Below are 20,437 nucleotides of genomic sequence, written 5' to 3'. Positions count from 1 at the left end.
TTTTTTTTAACACCTCCAGGGATAGCAATTCCGCCAATATAGGCCCAGATCTTGAACCAGACTCCTGACCCAAGCAATGAGCAGGATCAGTCCTGTGACCTATGCCTGCAAATCACTGCTAGTAATCCCAGTTAAACTCGAATTCCCCTTCAACTTCTAAACTGATGTTCTTTAGCCACCTCCTTACCTACCTTGCAGTCTTTCTGACAGGTCACATCCTTTCCCAATTCTCATCACGTAAAATTCAACAAAGAGCATTACATAAAATACCCTGCTTAAATCTAGACAGATCAAGTTAATTGTATTACCTTTGCCTAAAATGAAAGTTAAACTTAGTAAAACAGATATAAAGTTATTAATGCTTAACTTATCTTTAATACCTAGTATCTTCTCTTCCAAATTGTTTTTTGAAATCTGTTCTTAAATTTTCATAGTGCTGTACTCAAGCAAATAAGCCTGAAGCGGCACATGGTAATTTTCTGCTTTTTAGAAAATACATAATCTGTTTGCTAATTGCCACTATAGGCACCTGTAGTGGTATTTGCTATTATCTATATAATGGATAATAATGATATATTGCATTGAAAGTTTAATGAAAAACCAGTGATTTGGGACCTAGGGCAATACAGCAAATCTTTCAGTGTTCTAGTACTGAGATACGGGGAAATCCTGATTTCATTGCAGAACACAGTTTAAATCTTGCTTGTGACACAGATATATTTTCTGTTACTTTACCATCATTTTTATTTGTCCCCCACTACTTCATACAGAGAAGATTGATTACTGAAAACTCAACTGATTTTTTCTTTAGTAGTTGGACATCACGCAAAATACATCAGTGCCTCCCCTCCCCTGCATTTAGCATGTACTTCACTCTTCTTCCTTCCTTCATCTCTTTTCATTAAGCCCTCTGTTTTAGCTTTCTTTGCTAGATCCTGCTCCATGGGGTTTATGGTCATATATTCTTTCTTCCTTCAATTTTTGTGTGTAGGAAGTCTGCAGCAGCACAGAACTTCAACATCCTGTTGGACAAGGATAACCCTATTTTTCTTACAATATCAGCTATGAAGAGCTGAATAGTCAAAGGTTAATTGTCAGAAACATAGTTCAGCATATTAGAGGAAGAAAATTACTTCAGATTTTAAATATCCATAAAAATCTGAACCAGGAGGAGATGTGTCTGGGGTTGGTAGTGAAGCCTAAATACAAGAAAATTCAGGAACCTCAAGTATGAAAGACAAAACCAAAATATATAGGCTGTTTTAATTCAGTCAAAGATTAGTGAAAACATAACTATATAATTTTCTCATCAGCATAGAGCTGTTTTTCATTATAAACTTGGAGGTCATAAAATTAATGAATGTTCATTCCCTGTTATTCATCCTTTTCAGTGGTGCAGTGTATCCCAAACAAATTCTGTTTAAAATTCTGTTAGGTCTCTGATAATATGCAAAACAAGGATTTTGCTGATATCTTTTCCTGTGAAGGCTGGATAGACCACATATACTTTCAAAAAAGGAAGTGCACAGTGAAGGACAAAGAACATTTTTGACTCTCTCTAGTACAGTACATAGTCTTTAGCAGACTTGTGGAGACAGAGAGCCTGAAACTATGGTAAGTACAGAGCTCTATTCATTTACTTTTTATTACATGGATGCATAAGATTTAGTACTAAAACTGCAGTCGATGTGACTGTAAAACTTTAAACATATTTCTAATAGTTTTCAATTCAGTTCCTTGCCACTGACTTCCTGCTTCTGAGGCCATGAAAAAAATTTTTAGTTTTGTTAGCTCCTTTATCATGTGAACTGGTTTGTATGTGCCTTACTGATTCTGGCATTCAAAATTAAGGAAGAGAAAACAGCTTCGTTCAAGGCTAAGCTGACAAATTCATTTGTGTATCCAGAGGAATTTCACAGTCAAGTGTCAATGTGACACCAAGCAAGAAATGGGAATGGGTGAAGCCTTTTAATTAGATCTCCAGAAAGCAATTGCACTACCTTATTTTGATTCAGAAGTACTTTGTAAGTAAAAAAAAAAAAAAAAGAGAGAGAGAGAAGAAAAAACCCACTCAAGATTTATGCATCTATGTGTAAACCTTCAGTATTGTTGGGGTTTTTTTACTAGTCTGTAGAATTCGTTTCCTTAAAAAGACAGTTTCTTTAGAATTCCAAACCCTATATATGTGTCTGTTTTTATAAGTACTGTATTAATAAGCTGAATCACGAATTTCAAGACGAGTGGTTTTACAGATAAATGTTGGAAATTGTGAAGCCTGAATAGCTTTTCAGACCATCTTTGCTCTGAGAAATAGTTTAGAAGTCCTAGAGTAGCTTGTATACTTTTATCATGGTTTATATGCCCAAATACAGTAATCTTTCCCTGAAGGTACTATTACTAAAGAGTTATTCTTCACTTGAATCTGTCAATCTTGTTTCAAGAGAAAAAAGGTATTTAATGAAACTGAGAGAGGAACCCAAGCTGTTGAATTCAGTATCTTCATGGGGAAAAAGGTCTAACTTTGCCCATTGCAACTAGTACCTGAAAAATGGCAATGTGAAATAGGTCTGAACACAGAATACAGTTCACATTTAACAATGCTTCACAAACTTTGGAGGGTTTTCACAGAATCACAGAATGGCAGGGGTTAGAAGAGACCTCCTCAGATCATTTCGTCCAACCCCCCTGCTTGAGCAGGCACACCCAGAGCAGGGGGCACAGGAACGCATCCAGGCAGGGTTTGAATGTCTCCAGGGAAGGGACTCCACAGCCTCCCTGGGCAGCCTGTGCCACTGCTCTGGCACCCTCGTTTTGGTTTAGTTTGCCTCTGTTTTACACAGTGATCAAATTCTTCCTGAATCTGAAGCAATGGCCTCAAAGGTTTGACATAAGCAATATTTTTTATGCTTAAAATATAAAACAGATATTTCTTATTCTGTTTATTTCTGTTGTAACGAATCCCACTGTGTAGAATCAAGTGTTAAAGGGCAAAATACTACGTGCGTTTGCACCAATAATTTAACTGAAGTCACTTGACTTACTCTGGATTTACATATGAATAAATGGGATCTGACTAGTGCCAACATTGTACCAAACTAGCACCTTGCTGTGCTGTTGCTTGCTGATTTCTGGTTGTTACAGAACTTGAGCTAGTAATTCAGGACTCCAAATATACATGGAGCCTATGGATCTGCAAAACCCTACATTACAATTTGCAAGCCAAAGACAGAGTTACTCTTCTAGCATGATTCAAATGTCTAGCTGCTTTCACAAAAAGGTTTGTTTGGAAACAGTACATAAATACACAGATATGTTGAACACATTCTGCTGTTGCCAAATGCAGTTTGAACATAAGTAACAATTAACAGTTTCACTTTTTTGTTTAAGTCTTTTCTAAGCTCCAGGTTGTCTTCTCTGAATCCAAATATGAATGACAATTCAAAGTAATGCAGACCATAAGTTCATACGCTTACTATATTTCCTTGACAGTGTTATATAGCACTATAGGGAAAGAAGTGTTTTCATCTTTGCATCACAGGCAACCCAGAAGCATCACCAGGGAAGCAAATCACATTCTTTGCTCTTTGTTTTGAAGCTGTATGGGTAGAAATTAATATTATAGCAATATGAGAAGACAGAAAAAAAAATTAGGAGGAGAGCAGCAAGTAACTGAAGAAGTTAGAGTGAGGAGAAATGTAAGGAAGTTTGTTTTCTGGCAGTTTTACATTAGACAGAGGTTGAAGCAGTTGGGAAGACAAATTTATTCCTACAAAAAAGGCCAATGAACCTTTTGAACCTGAGATAGGGTATAATCTGTCTGAAGCTGGCTTTGTACTTACTGCATACAGGAAGAAATGGAAGGAGCAGAGCTAGGCCTGCAGAACCCTGAGATCTAAATGAGGACCAAACCAGAGAGCTCACTATTTCATTTCTGACCATCATAATAGAGCCAAGTTTAAACCAAAACACTTAGATGTAGTATCACATGTCTAGATAGAACTACTACTAGAACTACAGCAATAGCTGCTGGCAGGTGTAGCTTCATGTGAGATTGAAGCTGATGAACACAAAGGACGGTTACATTTTCCTTTGACTTCAAACCAAAACAAGCCATGTTGATTTCTGACCTACAGGAATAGCCCTTAACATACGTGTCTTCTTGCAGTGATACTGGTAATTCTCAGATACACTACAAGAAGCAAAAGAACTTTTGAGACTTGATAAGTCAGATAAATCTTCTGATGCAGATATGGCCAACCAAGGAATTTGGTTGATCCAGTTCATTCTACCAATTGATTAAAAAAAAAAAAAAAAAAAAAAGATGACAAGAAAACAAAAAAAGAAAAGACCTTAAAGAAAATCCAGAAAACTGGGATCTATTTAGTCATAACATCCAGATGGAACTAGAACAGCAGTTAAAAACTGAGGTACAGTCCATTTTCCAGGTATCTCAGTTTGGAGGACATTCACGTTGCCTCATCAGTGTTACTAACTTCACATTTAAGTTGTGGCAGACTACCATTCACTTCATATGACTATAGACAAAAAGTCTCCAAACAGCCAATTCCTGGAGAACAGCTATTGTACCATAACTTGCCCTGAAATAACTCAGCCAGGGCTCAGTGCAGTAGGTCGGTAGCATTCATCTTGGAAAGGGTTTTGTCTTCTTCCAGGATACTCAAAATACATTAATCCTTTGGGACCAAATTTTTGTCACAGTACACACAGCCAGAAGTGGAATAAGGCATTTATCCTTAGACAAGAATCAGGCATATAAAGTGACAGAAAGGAGTGAGAAATATATTAAGGGCTAGGGATGTTTGTTTCTTGACATGTTTCCTAAGACTGTCAACTGTAATATTTTTGTGTACAATTTAACTATTAACATTTTAAATGTTTTCCTTGTCAAGCAAGTCTGTTAATCTAATGCTGAAAGGTGTCTCCTTCAGCATCTGTGGCCATCATTTAGGCACCTAGGTCAACTGTTTAGGAAGAATTTTCAAAGTTGATACTCATCTGCCACCTAACTCTGCATGCCTTAAGGGAATGTCCACACTGTACAATGCAAAGCTACTCAGAGGTACCCGAGGAGATATATCAGATCAAAATCTCCCTAAACTGGAGATATAACATTGACCAGGACTTGTGCCAACATCTTCACAGAACATAAGGAATGGAGAAATTCCTCCAAAGAGGAGAGGTTTCTACATCTAGCACAGGGTGGAAGAGCACATCAGCCTTCAGTCAGTTGAACTTGCTTTTCCTTATAAACTTTCCCAGTGATAACTCACTTCCCCCAAGTTAGGTGGCCCAGCTGAGATGCTGATTTCTAAGAATCAGTCTTTGCCTTTCTCCTTGTATTGTAGGGAAGGCCTCGACTGGAAAAAAAATCCATTATAAAATAGACAGCCAGGGGTTTGGATACCTCCATGAGGAGCAGTATAAAATTTTGTGTGTTTAAGAATGCAGTGTCTACTGCAGCCCACGTTCTGCAATTATCCTAATCAGATTTTAAAATTGTAGCATTCCATCAGTAAGCCATTCCCCATTTAAGAGGGCTTCTGCCTCATTCCCTCAGGTTCACAAATGAGGTAATCTCCACCTCATCAGATTTAGCAGGACCATTTGGAAAAGACTGCCACATCACCTTCATACCAATGGTTCAATGGTTCAGTGAGCAAAGCAGACATGATGGAAGAAGGTACCTCTGGTCATGTCATAAAACACCTAAGCAGCGTTTGGAGCAGTGCATTGAAACTAGGTCTACCTCACTTCTGAGTGAGTGCTGTAATTACTAGGCTAGAGAGATGCTTTACCCTTCTCTGAACTGAAGAATCCTCACACTCTTCACACAAAGCAAATCACCACCAAAACAGAGATGGAAAGTTCAACCACCACCATTATATTATTGCAATGTGTTAACGAGAGCCCCGTGACATTATTAAGGAAAACTATTGGCAAGCCAGGACTTTCTACATCCAGTCATGTCTGTGCTCAGCCCATTCACACAGAAATCAGGCAACATCTTGGCCTATTTTTAAGATGAGCAGAATGAATTCTGAACTTTCCCTCCCCTGTACTTTGCAATTTGGACAAAACACAGCCTTGCAGAGACCCCTAAAATTCAGAACTACAATACCTTTGCTGAACCTTCATACAACCCTTGTGTTTTTCCTATTCCTGGGGGAGAGGTGGGGAAGCTAAGATAGGAAAATGTGTTAGGTATGTAAATTAGATAAAGGTAAATCACAGTCATAAACAAATGTAAATGTGAAGCTGATACAGAACATACCATGTTAATCTATTTCACTCTAAGATACAAAATTACCCCAATGTTTCTCTTTGCCACCTGAACTATAACATGAAAAATGTTGGATTTGATGTGTCAGCTTCTCCTACTCTAACAAAGAATAAGTTACACAAGTTAATGCAGGACTCCCAGCTCGCTTTCTCCAGCATTGCCAAGCTATCTCCTTTTTTAAAGCACCCAAGGTGTTAGAAGGAATTGGGGGGAGGAAAAAAAAATAAAAACCACAAACCACAAAAACACACCCACCAAAAAACCCCACACCATTTTGCTTTCAAGAAAAATCTTCCACACCTTGGTTCCTTGGTTCCTTCCTTGAAACTGTGTTTGGTCACCATTTATTAAAGCTACTGCCTTCCTCTACAGTCACACTTAAATGTGGGAATTAGCAACATTTGCCCCAATATCCTTTTTCTTTTGATAACAGACTCTCATTTGAATATTTATATTGATATGAGACCTTATTGTAGTCATTTATTCCAGACCTGTCTCATGTAAGTATATAGGGAATGTCTCCTCATAGTTTTAGACAGATAACACAAGGATATCTAAAGGTGTACTTTTATTTTTGTAAGTTGTAAATGCAAAGCTTTAATACTTATTAGTAAGTCATCTATACCTCATTCAACAGTCTGGGATCAAAAACCTGATGGGATTTGTGGGTTTGTTTCAACAAAAAGTCACATTTTTTAGCTCTTTTTTCTTATGAAGAGAACATTCATACTGTTTTGTATTTGAATTAAGAGAATCCAACAAACTAAAAAAGAATAAAAGTAATTCTCCATCAGAGTTCAGGACTCTTAACAGCAGAATTCTGAAATGAAATAGCAGCTGCTGAAAAGTTGTAGTACATAGAAAAATAGGAATAGAAAAATCACACAGAAGTATAAGAAAAAGTCTCACGCATGTTCTCTCACTGAAGTTGTGAACAATGGCCCCCAACTTGTAATGTCATCACTGCAAGGTGTGGAAAACTCATAAGAACAACTTATTACACATGCTTAAAAATGAGGCATGCAAGGAGTTTGTCAAATTCAATCCACAAATATTGGCAAAGTGTTTTTTAATCATTTGGGGGGGCTTATATATTCACAGAATGAAATGGGGGTCAGAGGATCTTGTGCAACTTCTGTCAACAGCTGTGGCTGGTGGCTCCTTTCACTTCTGCTGACACATCTCTAACTGCTTTTCTTCCCATTAGTCACTTGTGCAACAAACTTTTGGAGAAGTGTCACCACCTCTCTAATACCATGACCCTTCTCTAAACCTCTGAGGGCATCTGCATTTTCAATCTGAATATGAGTCATAGGGATATTTTCTTATTCTCCTCAGAGAAGAAGAATATTTGGAAATCATGTCCATGGCTCTCACTTACTTCTGTACAAAGCCACTCAAAACAAAAATTTAGCCAGAACCATTGATCTGCTCCATCTCCTAGAGATTTTTTTAAACTATTTTCCAAATCCTTTTGACAATCCCTTTTATCTCTCTGAGTGTTTACAGGCCCTGCAGTTTATCCCCCAATGGTCCTCCCTCAACGACTGGTCCCACCTTATCCTTTTTTGGACCTCAGTCTATAATTCATTGATTATTCCACCACTAGGTTTCCCTTGATCTGAATGTCTTCCTTACATGACATGAGTTTTCCATCAAATCTATTTTCCTCAGCCTCTATGAGCAGTTGATAGGGCTCAAATTTATGCACTAGCCCACAAGATTGAAGAGTTCAACATATGGACCTCCCTTAGCCACCCACTGGTGCCTTTCTGCTTCCTGCTGCTCTTCTCTGCACCACAGTCAGTAGCTGTCCTATCCTCCACAATAAAAGTAAAAGTATCCTGTGTAATTGGTAATCTACTCAATGGCCCATCCTTTAGTGGATGTCCAGCAGACTGGCCTTACCTTTCTGTCTAGCAAGACAACAAACTTGGCAGTATGATCCTGCACAACAACAGAACAGAAAATTTGATTTTCCCTGTACATATTAGCCCTTGGAAGAGAAAGGCTGGTACATGCTGCCTCCTTATTTTATTTGTCATGTACTGTAGCCTCTGTGAAGAGCCAGCAAAACTGAAAAAGACCCTGCTGAATTTCCCTTCTTATTCCGACATACCCTGTAAACAGCAGATTGAAGTGCCTGCAAACAGTAGATTTGGTAAGCAACTAAATTTTCATTATTAAAGTTAAGAAAGCAGGCATAACCTCTCTGACTCTGAGGCAAGGCAGCAGGCAGGCACTGAGAAGACATAACAGTAACAACCCAATTCATTGTGCTCACAGTACGTGATCCGGGAACTAGGACACATGACAGACAAGAGGTTGAGAGAACTGGGCCTGTTCAGCCTGGAGATAAGAAGGCAGAGCAGAGACTTTATCACTGTCTTCAAATACCTAATGGGAAGGTGTCAGACTCATCTCAGAGATGCAGAGGGATCGGATGAGAAACAATGTAAACAAGTTGCAAAACAGGAAAATCCCAATTAGTTTCCTTTTTTTGTTTATATTTTCACAGTGAAGGAAATAAAATACTGGAACATCTAGAAGAGCTGCAGATTCTCCGTCCTTTCATTTAGTAAAAATCCAACTGAAGAATGCTCTGAGCAATCTAGGGACGTTGGCCCTGCTCTGAGTAGACAGACAAGATGACTTTCAGAGGTCCCTAAATTATGCTGAGGTTATGATTTGTAACAGGTGCGGTTCTTCCATTAGAGGTCGCTATTTTGCAAGCACCCGGCAATTACACTACAGAAACAATACACACACAGTAATTGTACAGAGAAAGTGCTGCATGAATTAGGGTTCCTTTGAGCTCAGTAGCTAAAAAGTGGCCAAAAATCTGGCTGCAGGGCGGGTGTATGATGGAAGAGGGGACACATGGCCCTGTTACCTCTCATTTCCCAGGTAGCACATTCCAAGTAAGGGGTAAAAAGGGGAAAAGTGAGCTTAGCAGAAGAGAGGGGAGTCTCGGAAAAAGACAGGAGATTAGGACAGGAAGGAAGAAATATTCATTTTGAAAGAAGAAACTCTGAGTGTACCAGAAAGGCTTCAGAATATGGGGTTTGTGCACAGCCTTTGCCTAAGCTGACTTTACCAAAAGGACCCTCAGCAGATGCAAAACCGATCCTGATTTTCTGCTGTGATTGTCAGAGGCACAGATTAATGCATTCTTTTTTAACCTAACTTTCCATTTCTTTTGTTTATGGGTTTATATCACAGGTTAACCAGTCACTTTAAAGCCAGCAGGCTTTGTGACCAACCTGATATCACTTGCTAAGGATTAGGGATCAGAATTCATTGAGATTCAAAATAAACTTTTACAGAAGTCCAAAGGATAGGGCCATAGAAAGGATGTTAGGCATTACGCAAATCCTAGGCAGAAAAGTTTAGGAAATTTTTTGTCAAAACATTAATTTTAAATATATTTGGATTAAACTGGGTTTTCATTTCCAAACTTTATTGTCTTTGATTAAAACATGAGTACATTTCTGAAGTTATTTTGTGTTTTGAAATGTTTGTGCTGTGGGAGGATGCTCTTTGTTGTTCTTCTTTTAGGCCACATCATTGTCTTTGTTACTGATGTCGGAAATTGTACTAAGCTAAGAAATCAGATACAGGGCTGCATTTCTTTTTAATTAAACTTTAACATTCTGGATTGAACATTTTTCCAGATGCTTGATTTTACGTCTGACAATCCTTGGAAATATGTTGTTCACATGAGAAAATTCACATTAGCGAATGTGAGATTGCTTATATGAAAGCCACTCCAAGGTTTGACCAGTTCTGTGACTGGTCAGATGGTCCAGAAAGAAAAGTATAAAAAAGAAAAAAAGGCTTATACGGGAGACCTTGCACTACAGCACTGCTAGGAGATGAGACCAAGAAGGATTCTGCTCACGTGTAGCACAGAAGTAATGCTATGTTTGTATTTTGTTTGTTTCTCTCTAACCAAAACTAGCTGTCCTGAAGCTATGTTTGAAGAGTATGTTCCTACCTTCCTTCTCCTCCACTGCAACAGTGGTTTAGGGACTCCTCATCCAAGCACTCCTCTCATGCAGTTACTCTAATCTTGTGTTTCTTTGTGTTCGTGGTACAAATGCTGTGTCCTGTAACCTCAACCAGTGAAATGATCTGGATTGAAAAGCACCTCCTATGACACAGTCCCTTTCCTTTTCTCTCATTTTCTTTCCTCTCCTTGAATATTTTTAATCTGTACTATTTCAGTGACACATATAGAACAGCCTTCAACTTCCACAGCAGCAGACCTGAGGGGAGATAGGTGAGGCACCTTTACAAACTGCAGTGAAATATAGTAGAGGTCATTACACAGGCTTCTAGCCATTTGGGGAAACGTTTTAAAAGTGTAATTGTTAGGTGTCCCATGCTCCACATCAACACTGAGAATGTATTACTTCCTCAGAAGGTACAGCAAGTCAAGGTGACTGAACACCATGACAGCATAGGCTCATTTTTTCTATTGTGAATTTTCCACTGATGTGGTTAAACTGTTGACTTGCAGGAGGAGTTGCAGAAACAGTGCATAGCATATGTGGCAAACAGATAAACGATGATTTATAACTAAGTAGAATGGGTCTTCAGCAAGAAAGAATGCATGCCAGGCCTATACAGGGGATTCCTAAACTCTGTTTGCACAGTGACAGTAGCTGGACATGAAATGTGTTGTCTTCCTTCCCCTACTTTTCTATCATACATCTTCCCTTTCACAGCTCAGGACCTTATGCACACTGCCTGTGTGAAGGCTCTCTTCAGCCACGTGATAAGCAGGCTAATTATCTGCATGGAGGCACTTTATCCCACAGTTCAGGTGGGGACAAGGTAGTATTTCAACAGAACCAACTGCAAGCAAAACTGAGAGTCACTGCTATCACAGAATCACAGAACAGCCCAAGTTGGAAGGAACCTTGAAAGACCGTCTGGTCTAACCCTTAGTGCCACATCTCATTTTGAAGTAGTTTACAAACTCTTGATAGTACACATCACTTATCACCAACTGCTTTCTATGGGTTTGCACTGCTTATGAACTCTGAGAGCAGAGAATCTATAGAGAGGTCATTAAGTGCTACTGAAAGACAAAATCTGTGAAAGTGCTTAGCACCTTTCCCTTTCTGGCCTTAGTAAATGAGATGGATCTACTAGAATCAGCAACATTTTTCAAGCGATTTCTCAATGCATAGGATTAGAAACTGAAAAAAAAATTCATAAGAGGTAGACAGAAATATCTGATGCTCGATTAACTGTACTTGAAAGTGTGAAGCCTTGGTAAAATTTATTCCTGTTGTGTGCATTCCTCATCTGTTGAGAAGTTTGCTATTAAAAGATGAAGGATGTAATAGAGATTTTTGTAAATACTCCCCAGTGCAAAGTACTACACTAGTTACAAAAAAGAGACATTCCAGAATGATATCAGAGATCAGTGTTATACCATATCACACCCAGGTGAATATGGCATTTGGTGAGCTCTACAGCTCCTTGTTGGACTCTTCTTGTGTTATTCCTGGTGCAAGAGCAGAAGAAAAAGGGTTCCAGCCTGGAAAGAAGAGTTTTCCTTCCTTATCCAGCTCTTCAGGGAGCCAACAGGACTTGCATGAGAAAGTAACAATCTATTTTCTGAAACCTGTTAATGATACACAGCAAAAATACACACTCTTTAGCTGTGTGACTGCCTGGGAAAACTGACCTGACAAAATAAGCCAGGAAGGTTTCACTGCAACATAGATAAAATCTTTGCTATATAAAACAGATTAAACGGCAAAGTACTGATTTTTTTAACTTGATCTTTCCCTCATCATGTTTTAGAACATAAAAATACTTATAATACAGCAGACATGGTAACTAAAAAGTTAAAATCCAAGATCATGAGAAGAGACTCTAAAGTTATTAGCATTATTTGGTATAACTGCAGGTAATTGTCACAGAAGCACCGCAAAGGGGTGCAGAAGCAGAATGGTGAAAGATTCAAGGCAACTGAGAATTTAACTTAAGCCTTCATTTTCTCTGTTTCAGATGGTTTCAAATTTGGCCTTACTTGTGACAGGTACTTGAGAGCACATAAAGTACAGAAGGGTGTCAATTGCACTCCATTAAAAAACATTTTTTCCTAACTTTATCAGGAATTGCTTGACTTATGAAAGGTGAAAATGGAAATCTGTTTTGGAATATTTTTTTTAAGCAAACATTTCTTTAAAGCAAAAGCAGCCTTACCACCTCTGATATGATTTGGGCAATAGTTACCAAGAGTAGGGGTGATCTTCCACTTTTTAAAAGGAAAAGGCTGCAGAGCTGATGGCAAGAAATCATATGACATTAACAGAGTCTAATTTGCTCTCATCTGAAACATTTTATTCAGAGGTTTAAGGAGATTTTTAAGGATAAAGGCCCTTTGCCAGCTACTTCCCAGAGAAAGTTCATGATAACTGAGCTAGGTGGTACCAGAAGAAGACCAGACATCAGCTGTGAGACCTCTGTGCCCCCACAAGCTTGTGCATAAGGGCAAACAGTGAGAGCTGGACCTTGCCTACAGCTGGGATGCTTTTTAGGAAACATGAGTTTCTTTTGCCTCTCTGCTCTAAAAGCAGATGAGACTTGAAGACCTGGTGAGGGTTTAATGTACAAGAGGGCAGGAAAGGAGGGCGATAAGTTTGAGTGTGAAGGCAGGGGTATCCACAGCGATCCCTCTCTCTCTCCCCCACAGGGTTTGCACAACTCCTGGCAAGGTATTTGCATGTTCTTGCATATTTGGTGCCTTCCAGGCAGTGGCAGGGAAGGACGTGTTGAGGAGAAAGAGAAGTCAGGGGTGTTTTGCTAAAGCAGTCTGTTCCTCTTGCTTTTCTACTTCCTCTTCCTTGTGGTATCAGCAGCTGGGCGGGGATGCCAAGGGGGAAGTCGGGCAAGGGGATAATTCCCTGCCCAACCATTTACATAAGGGTATACAGGGAGGAAACTGAAGCAACTTCTTCCTTGAGAAAGTTGTTTCCTCCCTCTCTTCCCACACAACCTCCCCTTGCCCCCCCAGCGGGCTCCCTTACTTCTCCTCTCCCTGGGTGCCAGGACACTGCTGACAGCAGCTGCTAAGAGGGCTACCTCCAGGCTTGTCCTGGCTCCAGCCAGCCCTGAATCCCTCCATGACAGGCTGAGCCCCATCATAAGAAAAGGCTTCGTGAGCTGACGGCTGGGGAAGGCAGGGCACAGACGTGGATATTGCTGAGAGACACAGGCAAGGAGGGCTGAGGGAGCATGCTATTATAAAGGCAGGCAAAAGGCTGCCCACCCCCCCCCAGCTGCCAGAGCTCCTTTCCCCACATGAACTGCTCATGCCCAGCTCCTGTTAGCCCTGCCACGCTCCTCCACCCTCCCTCTCACTCCAGTCTCTACTGATTTCCCCTCATACACAGCTTCTAGCAACTTCCCAGCCAGCCAGCTTACAAGCTTGCTTGCTTGCTTACTTTACCGAGATGGCCACCAGGCCAACCAACACATCCTTTCCACATCTCCCTTACCTCAGGCCAGGTGTTGGTTGATGCAAACTCAGTCATCAAATGTACATGCACATCGCCTGCAATTTAGCTCATTAAATCATCTAATCAAGCTACCACTGGTGATCAGCTGTGACAATGAGGCACAAGCTGTGGGCTGTGAGGCAAGCTCTGTGAGTCCGCCCAGCCTGTGCTTCACAGCGCCATGTTTATATGTATCAGGGATCTTGACCATCATGGTGAACTCTGCACTTCTAAGAAGTTTTTATGGTGCCTGTGGAGGGTTTAGTGAAGACCTGATGTTCCCGTTAGGTCTGAAGTGTTTTCTGCTGCTGCACTGCTTTCAGTTCCCCCTGAACTCCTGCTGCTGAACACAGGCAGACAGAATACAGGAGCACTGACACCGGCAAAACCCGCACTCCTTGCAGGCCAAAAGAGCCTAAATCAAAACCTATTTAACTTGAGCCCCTGTATGAGTGAGCTTTGCAGCAAAAGGGGCAGGGAATTGCCTGTGATATGGCAGGGGGCACTGAGGGACAGCAAAGAGGCAGAACATAGAGGGGGGAGTGCAGGCCAGTGAAAGTGAGTAATTTGATGGAATGTGACAGTCAATACCTGCATACAAGCTTTGTATTCAGAGAAGAATTGCTTAAGGCTTGAGCCAACAGAGATCTTCTAAGGTCAAGTCACAGAAAGAAAGACTTTTGGCTTTTTGCATGTAAGATTGTTTTGTATGGCAGGTGCTTTGCATCAGCTTTAGATGTCCACAGGAAGGACTGTGCTCTGGAAGAACTGATTTATTACTGCACATACACCCAAGCAGAAAACCAGGAGCTTAACGTGTACCTGACTGTGACACTTTGGAGCACACTGGGCTTTCCTTCCTGACAGAAATACGTCCTTCACAGAGCATAGTCGCGGTAAGGAGACTCTGCCAGCGTTGTTTGCCTTCTCGAATTTGCCAATTCTACCTTTCTTTAGTATAGAAAAATACAAATAGTGGAAATGCATTTCTAAACTTCAGCTGTCCACAAACAGTATCTGGGAGCCCAATTTTTCCCTTAAGTGTGACAGTGCATTTAGACACAAGAGAATACTGCTAATTTGCTCATGACCACTTCAAACTTCTGTCAGAAATAAGAAAACCACCTCTAAATGGCAACCCAATGGAAATGCAACTGCACATTTTTCAGGAAGCCTAGCCCTCCTGCAGACACAAAGATAACGTAGACTGATGCTACAAGAAACATTTGTTTTCATAGCATGCTGTAGCAATTGCAGGCAGAAGCTCCTGCTAGTGTTCAGGAATACCAAGTTTTTACTGAAAATCGGGTACTTTCCAAAGTAATGTTGTAACATGATCACTGCTGTGGTGGGGTGGCACTTTAACCCAGAACTCCTGACTCTGGGGAGTGGCACAGCATTGTCAGACAGGACTGCTAACTCTTTGCCTTGCTTCCTGATGAGGTTCATATACTTGAAATGTTATGTCCCAGGAGCAGCATGAAACAAGGTAGTCTGTAACTTTATCAGTACAAGAATGTAGAAACTGATTATCGATGGAGAAATTTAATTTCTGCTGCTACTCCTAGTCCACCACTAGGAGGCAAAAGACACACGACAGTGAGGAGGAGGAGGAGGAAGGAAGAGGAGTTTCAGTGAAAAATCTGCTAACGTTGACTTACTTTCTTTTGCTGACGACTCCACGTATTTGCATGTGTTGTATACTACAGATATGCAGAGCAACACTGTTCTGACTTAGGAAGGAGATTGTCAGACTTGCTTTAATGATATCAATGCCTGTCCACAGGTGCTCTCCCATGTACTTTTTTTTTTTCCTATATATAAGTCGTTTATGTATTAACTGCCTCAGCCAATCTTTTCTTCTTTTCTTCTCCCACCCTCACTAGCTACTAATTCTATTATGCTGTCTCACCTATATTGGGATCATGTAATAAACTAAGATCAATAAAATGAAGCAGATTAAGAACAACATGGGAAAAAAAATATTTTTTTTTTCTATCATATCACTTCAGTTCATGCCACCTCCAACAATGGTATTGACACAGCTGTGGAGGTAAGAATTTCCTGACTATGGTATCATCCTTTGTGACCACTGAATTGGAAAGCCAGAGGTGTTCAGATGGGAGTGCCTGACCTTTCAAAGCTTTCAGAGTACAGGATAACATCAGTAGAAGGCAGATACTTTAGAAAGATGGACTAGCACTTACGGCAGATAAACTCAGTGAAGCTCTTTTTCTCCCCCCCCCCTTTTATTTTTTGTTCTATTTTTGACAAATTTAAGTCCTAAGCAGCCACTTTTCCTGAAGGTACATGGAAACACAAAGTTGAACAAATGCTCTGGTAATAAATAAACTACTTAAGTCTGCAGTCATAAAAGTTGCTTATGGGACAGAAACACACTATTGCTATGCTGGGATTTAGATGCTGGTTTTGGCCTACACAGAGGCTGGAATGGCATGCTTATACATGATTATTGATATTCTTGTCTTTCTTGAGCATAATCTTGTGATTTTGTTGTTGCTGCTGTTTTTTTGTGAAAAATAAAAAAGGCAAAATATCTATAAACTGCTTTCAGGCTTGCAGGTCCTGTTCCTTAAAATACTAATTCCTTCAGATTCTTTCTTCACCTAGAAATAGCTAATTCCTGCAAATCTCTCACAAACATCATTCACGGAAATCAGTGATAAAAGCAGAGAGGATCCAGGAAGTTGTTGCACCTGCAAGTGTAAAATGAAGCATATGGTAGACATTGCAGGTGGACAATTTTCACCGATTCCACAGCATAAATTATTATTTTCATTTTGTTTGTTGCAATTTATATTCTCAGCATTCTATCAGTTAGGCATATATTTATTTCTGTGTATTGGATGAAAAAGAAGACGACCGGAACAGTCTAATATTCAGAGTTGCAAAGATAAGTTCATTCTTTGATCATTGCATGATTTGTGTAGTGCTGATACTATGTGCGAACCCTTGCAGCAGTGTTTACCCATGCAAAATGGCTATATTGCTACCGTTAGCACCTTAAAACAATCGTGAAGACTGCCAGGGAGAATAGCAACAGTCACAAAGTCTAATCTGCCTTAATAATAAATGCTTCATCATCAGTGATGGTCTTTTTTTTTCACAGATATATGATTTTATAAAGACAATACAGTATTTAGCAGAATGAATAGCATAAAGAGCTGCATTTCTCCCACTGAAAAAAAAATATTGCATTATGTAAGAGAAATAGTTCTCATTGGCAAGTGGCAAATATAAAGCATGTAGCAGTGTTTTTAACTCAATAAGCTCCATCCAGTGCTCTAAAAAGCTTCTGAACTAGCTAAGGCAGATATTTTTTGTAAAATTAAGCCAGAAATATCAATGTTTTAATTTCAGTGCTTTATATTGACACCCAAAAATGTTTCAAAATATGCAAAGAAAGTTGTACAGAAGGAGAAATGATAGACAGTGAGGAAAAGTCAAACAACTTTTTATGAAGCTCAAAGACACATTTTTTCTTCTGCAATCTCATCCCCATGAAGAGCTCCAGAAACTTCATTCAACTGTATTTAGTAGTGGGTTCCATCTTCATGGTTTGGGTTTAGAATTTCTTGTGAAGCTTGTTTTCTCAATATCAGTTTTCCTGTCCTATACCATCCATCAAAGTCTTTGATTTGTGTAATGAACTCACAAAGAGAAGTGCAGAAGAAATGTATGATCATAGTTTTAAAACAAAGTCTCCACATAGCAAAAGCTTTACAAAACTGGCCAGCAGAATCTCTTGAGATCCTACTTGCGAAGGAGGGAGCAAGCAAACACGTTAGCTGCCACCTGATGAGTGGGAATGTATGCAGTGATTCTCAAAGGTAGCAGGGGACTTGGTTTGATGAACTAAGAGATCAATCCACTCCTGCCTTTACAGTTGCAACTACCACACACATTTCATTAGCCATTATTGTGTAAAGGCTCAAGCTTGTATGCACTAATATAGCTTCACAGGCCTCTGCAATATGGGGTAAATGCAATACTTCTAGATAGGCCATGGTGAATACTGCTGATGGCAGCAGCAAGCCTGAACACATTTTAGTTCCCTTTTCCCCCACCACTTCTTGCCTAATATCCTGAGGAGAGCAGTTTTCTCTACTGATCATGATAATGAAACCCACAAGCAGCATTCTTATGCAAACGCTCACTGAGAAGCAGAACTCCTCTTAGCAAACAGACCAGGCTGTTAAGGTGATACACCCGTGGATTTTCTCATTGAGGGACACAGTTTTTCTGCCTGTATCAAAATATTGGAAAGCTTTGAGGAATCCAGGTAAATTGCTGTACATGTTTGTCTTAGAAATAAACATGCAAAGTTCCAGGAGAAATAGAATCTGTACAAGGTATCACATATAACATCATATAACTGGACATTTTAATTGTAGATTTTACTTTCAATTAGCTGTATAGCTGAAAAGATGCCAAGCTGATTAAATGGATTTTTCTCTCTCAAAGTTTTCTGTTTAGTTTCCTGAAATTTTACTAAAAGCTGTCCTAATATAAGTGACCTTTGCATTTTGAATAACAGAAATGGTATCACTTAAAGGCAATTATTTTCTGGTAATTCCTTTTGCATTATTTGTGGCTTGTTGGTTTGTGGGTGGGGTATTTTTTAATATACCATACTCTGGATTGAGATATCAGTGTATGTATTTTGTTTCTAGTGGGCCATGGCAGATATTTTTCTTTCCAGTGGTGAGTCAGAATGACACGCAATGACTTAAAACTGCACAAAATTTCCTTTAAAATCATACGGGATCTTGAAATTCTAGACATAATAGTAGGAACTTTTCAGTGGCAGGAACTCAAGTTTTTCTTCCCTGAGACTTGGAGATGTTATATTAGCTTTAGTGGAATAACCAGAGTCAAATCAAAGATGTTCAGAAGGCAGCCACTGTATACACTATATATGAATGTGGTTCTGAGTGAAGAGGGATCTGTCTGCTTCGTTTATCAGCAGACTTGCTAGAAAATTTACATTATTCTAAAACCTGTTGATTAGCATAAGAGAAAAAAAATTTTAAGACCCCAAATTATTATCATTAAACCCTGTGCTTATATAAAGCCATGTTAAAAAAAAAAATCATAGCCCTTTTTCAGAAAAGGATATTAATTAGTCTGGTTTTATTGAAAAGTTCTTGGTGGAAAAGTAAACCTGCCAGACTTCTGTTGTTGAAAGTAGAGTAGCCAATGTTTGGTAGTTTTTCTGATTTTGATGTAAACAGGTACCAAAAAGAAGCAAGAAAATAAAAGTGAAACTTTCTGTTGAACGTATCAGGACGTAGGATGAAGAGATGACCATGCATGGATAGATGCTTTGGCCTCATGCATAGCCTGTGACACCAATAGTTTGGGACCAAGCTGGGATGTCATCTGGCTGTTCTGGTAAAGCTCTATGCCTTCACTTGTCTTGGTCTCAAACTGACCTGGAGTGGATGAAATATATTGTCCTCTCATGTTCCTCCACTATGATGTAGCTGGTCTTATGATTAGGTAAAAGATGAGAAAAAGTGACAAGACAGGGACAACAAAGGTGTAGAGGAATGCACGACAGAAAAGATACAGAATACAGTGTGATCAGGCTGGAACATTGTCTTGTCTAATTTTGACAACTGCATGTCCTCATAAGCATGCTGGTTTTGTCTGTCTGGTGTTAGAGGGATGTTTGAAATTATGCTCTCACGATAACACGGAGGCTATCAGCCTCTCACCATGGAATCCCTTAGATTTCAATCTATTCTCCCCATCCTAGAGGTCTGCCTTCAAAAAAAAATACAAACAAACAGCAGAATAGCCTGCCTCTTCATTATTTAGTATCTGATGAGGACTTTTTTCTCTTGTATACCAACCATTGTATTAGCAAGTCTTTTTATTTGGGCAGATGCTGTCTTTCTGCGTTCTTTTCATACTTCCAGTACTTACATCCATAGGTGCAGAGTATTGCAACATCTTAACTCCACTTTCCAAATGCTTCACTCACTATTAGACAAACTCTTCTTTAACTAGAAATTATAACTAGAATCAAGGTAAAGAAAGCAACTTGGAAATTATTTCTTTCTTCCAGAAACAACAAAGTTGCATAATGATGATTCTGAAGTCTCTCTGTCTAGAAAAGGAAATAGTCAAGCAACAATTAATTACTAATTCAGAATGGCACTAGCATCTTCGGCAAGCAGCTAAACTCCCTCAAGTCCATTAACTTCAGTAGAAGTTAAATCAGGCTGTTATAATGTTGCCAAATTATTTTCAGATCTGTATTTTTCTATAACTTTCATATGTCATTTTCCTTGCATTTTCTGTCCAGTTCCTTATTCCTTATATTCTATTCATGGGTTAGAGCTCAATTCTCTTAGTGGTTACCACCTTTTCTGGCTATTTCACTGCAGAACTCATAAGTATAGTAAATTTTCTTCTTAAAGGGATAGCTTTATAATCACTATTTCATTACTTTCTAGCAAACTCATCAAGATCTTATTCTATTAAAAGATTATGAGTTTTTAAAAGGCCTGTTTAGAACCGAGCACTTGGGAATAGAAAGGAAAAAGTTACAGGCAAGAAGTGAAAAGATAGATTTTTTCCTTTCTAA

The 20,437-nt window shown here is 39.4% G+C and overlaps 1 protein-coding gene across 5 annotated transcripts in view; it reads left to right on the top strand.

Moving 5' to 3' along the window:
- The first annotated feature begins 1,524 nt into the window (after window positions 1-1,524).
- FYB1 (FYN binding protein 1) overlaps window positions 1,525-20,437 on the top strand; it is a 68,114-nt gene continuing 49,201 nt past the window's right edge. For 4 of the 5 annotated variants that reach the window (XM_064438094.1, XM_064438093.1, XM_064438092.1 and 1 more), the window contains exon 1: window positions 1,525-1,614. In XM_064438094.1, coding sequence (XP_064294164.1) covers window positions 1,612-1,614 — 3 coding nt within the window. In that variant the 5' untranslated portion in view covers window positions 1,525-1,611. Of the gene's footprint in view, window positions 1,615-17,968; window positions 18,125-20,437 lie in introns of those variants that run through there. The other variant, XM_064438091.1, reaches the window with a different exon arrangement.

The sequence above is a fragment of the Phalacrocorax carbo genome, chromosome Z (assembly GCF_963921805.1).
Source record: "Phalacrocorax carbo chromosome Z, bPhaCar2.1, whole genome shotgun sequence".
Lineage (NCBI taxonomy): Eukaryota > Metazoa > Chordata > Aves > Suliformes > Phalacrocoracidae > Phalacrocorax > Phalacrocorax carbo.
This window is presented reverse-complemented; position numbering and strand designations above follow the sequence as displayed.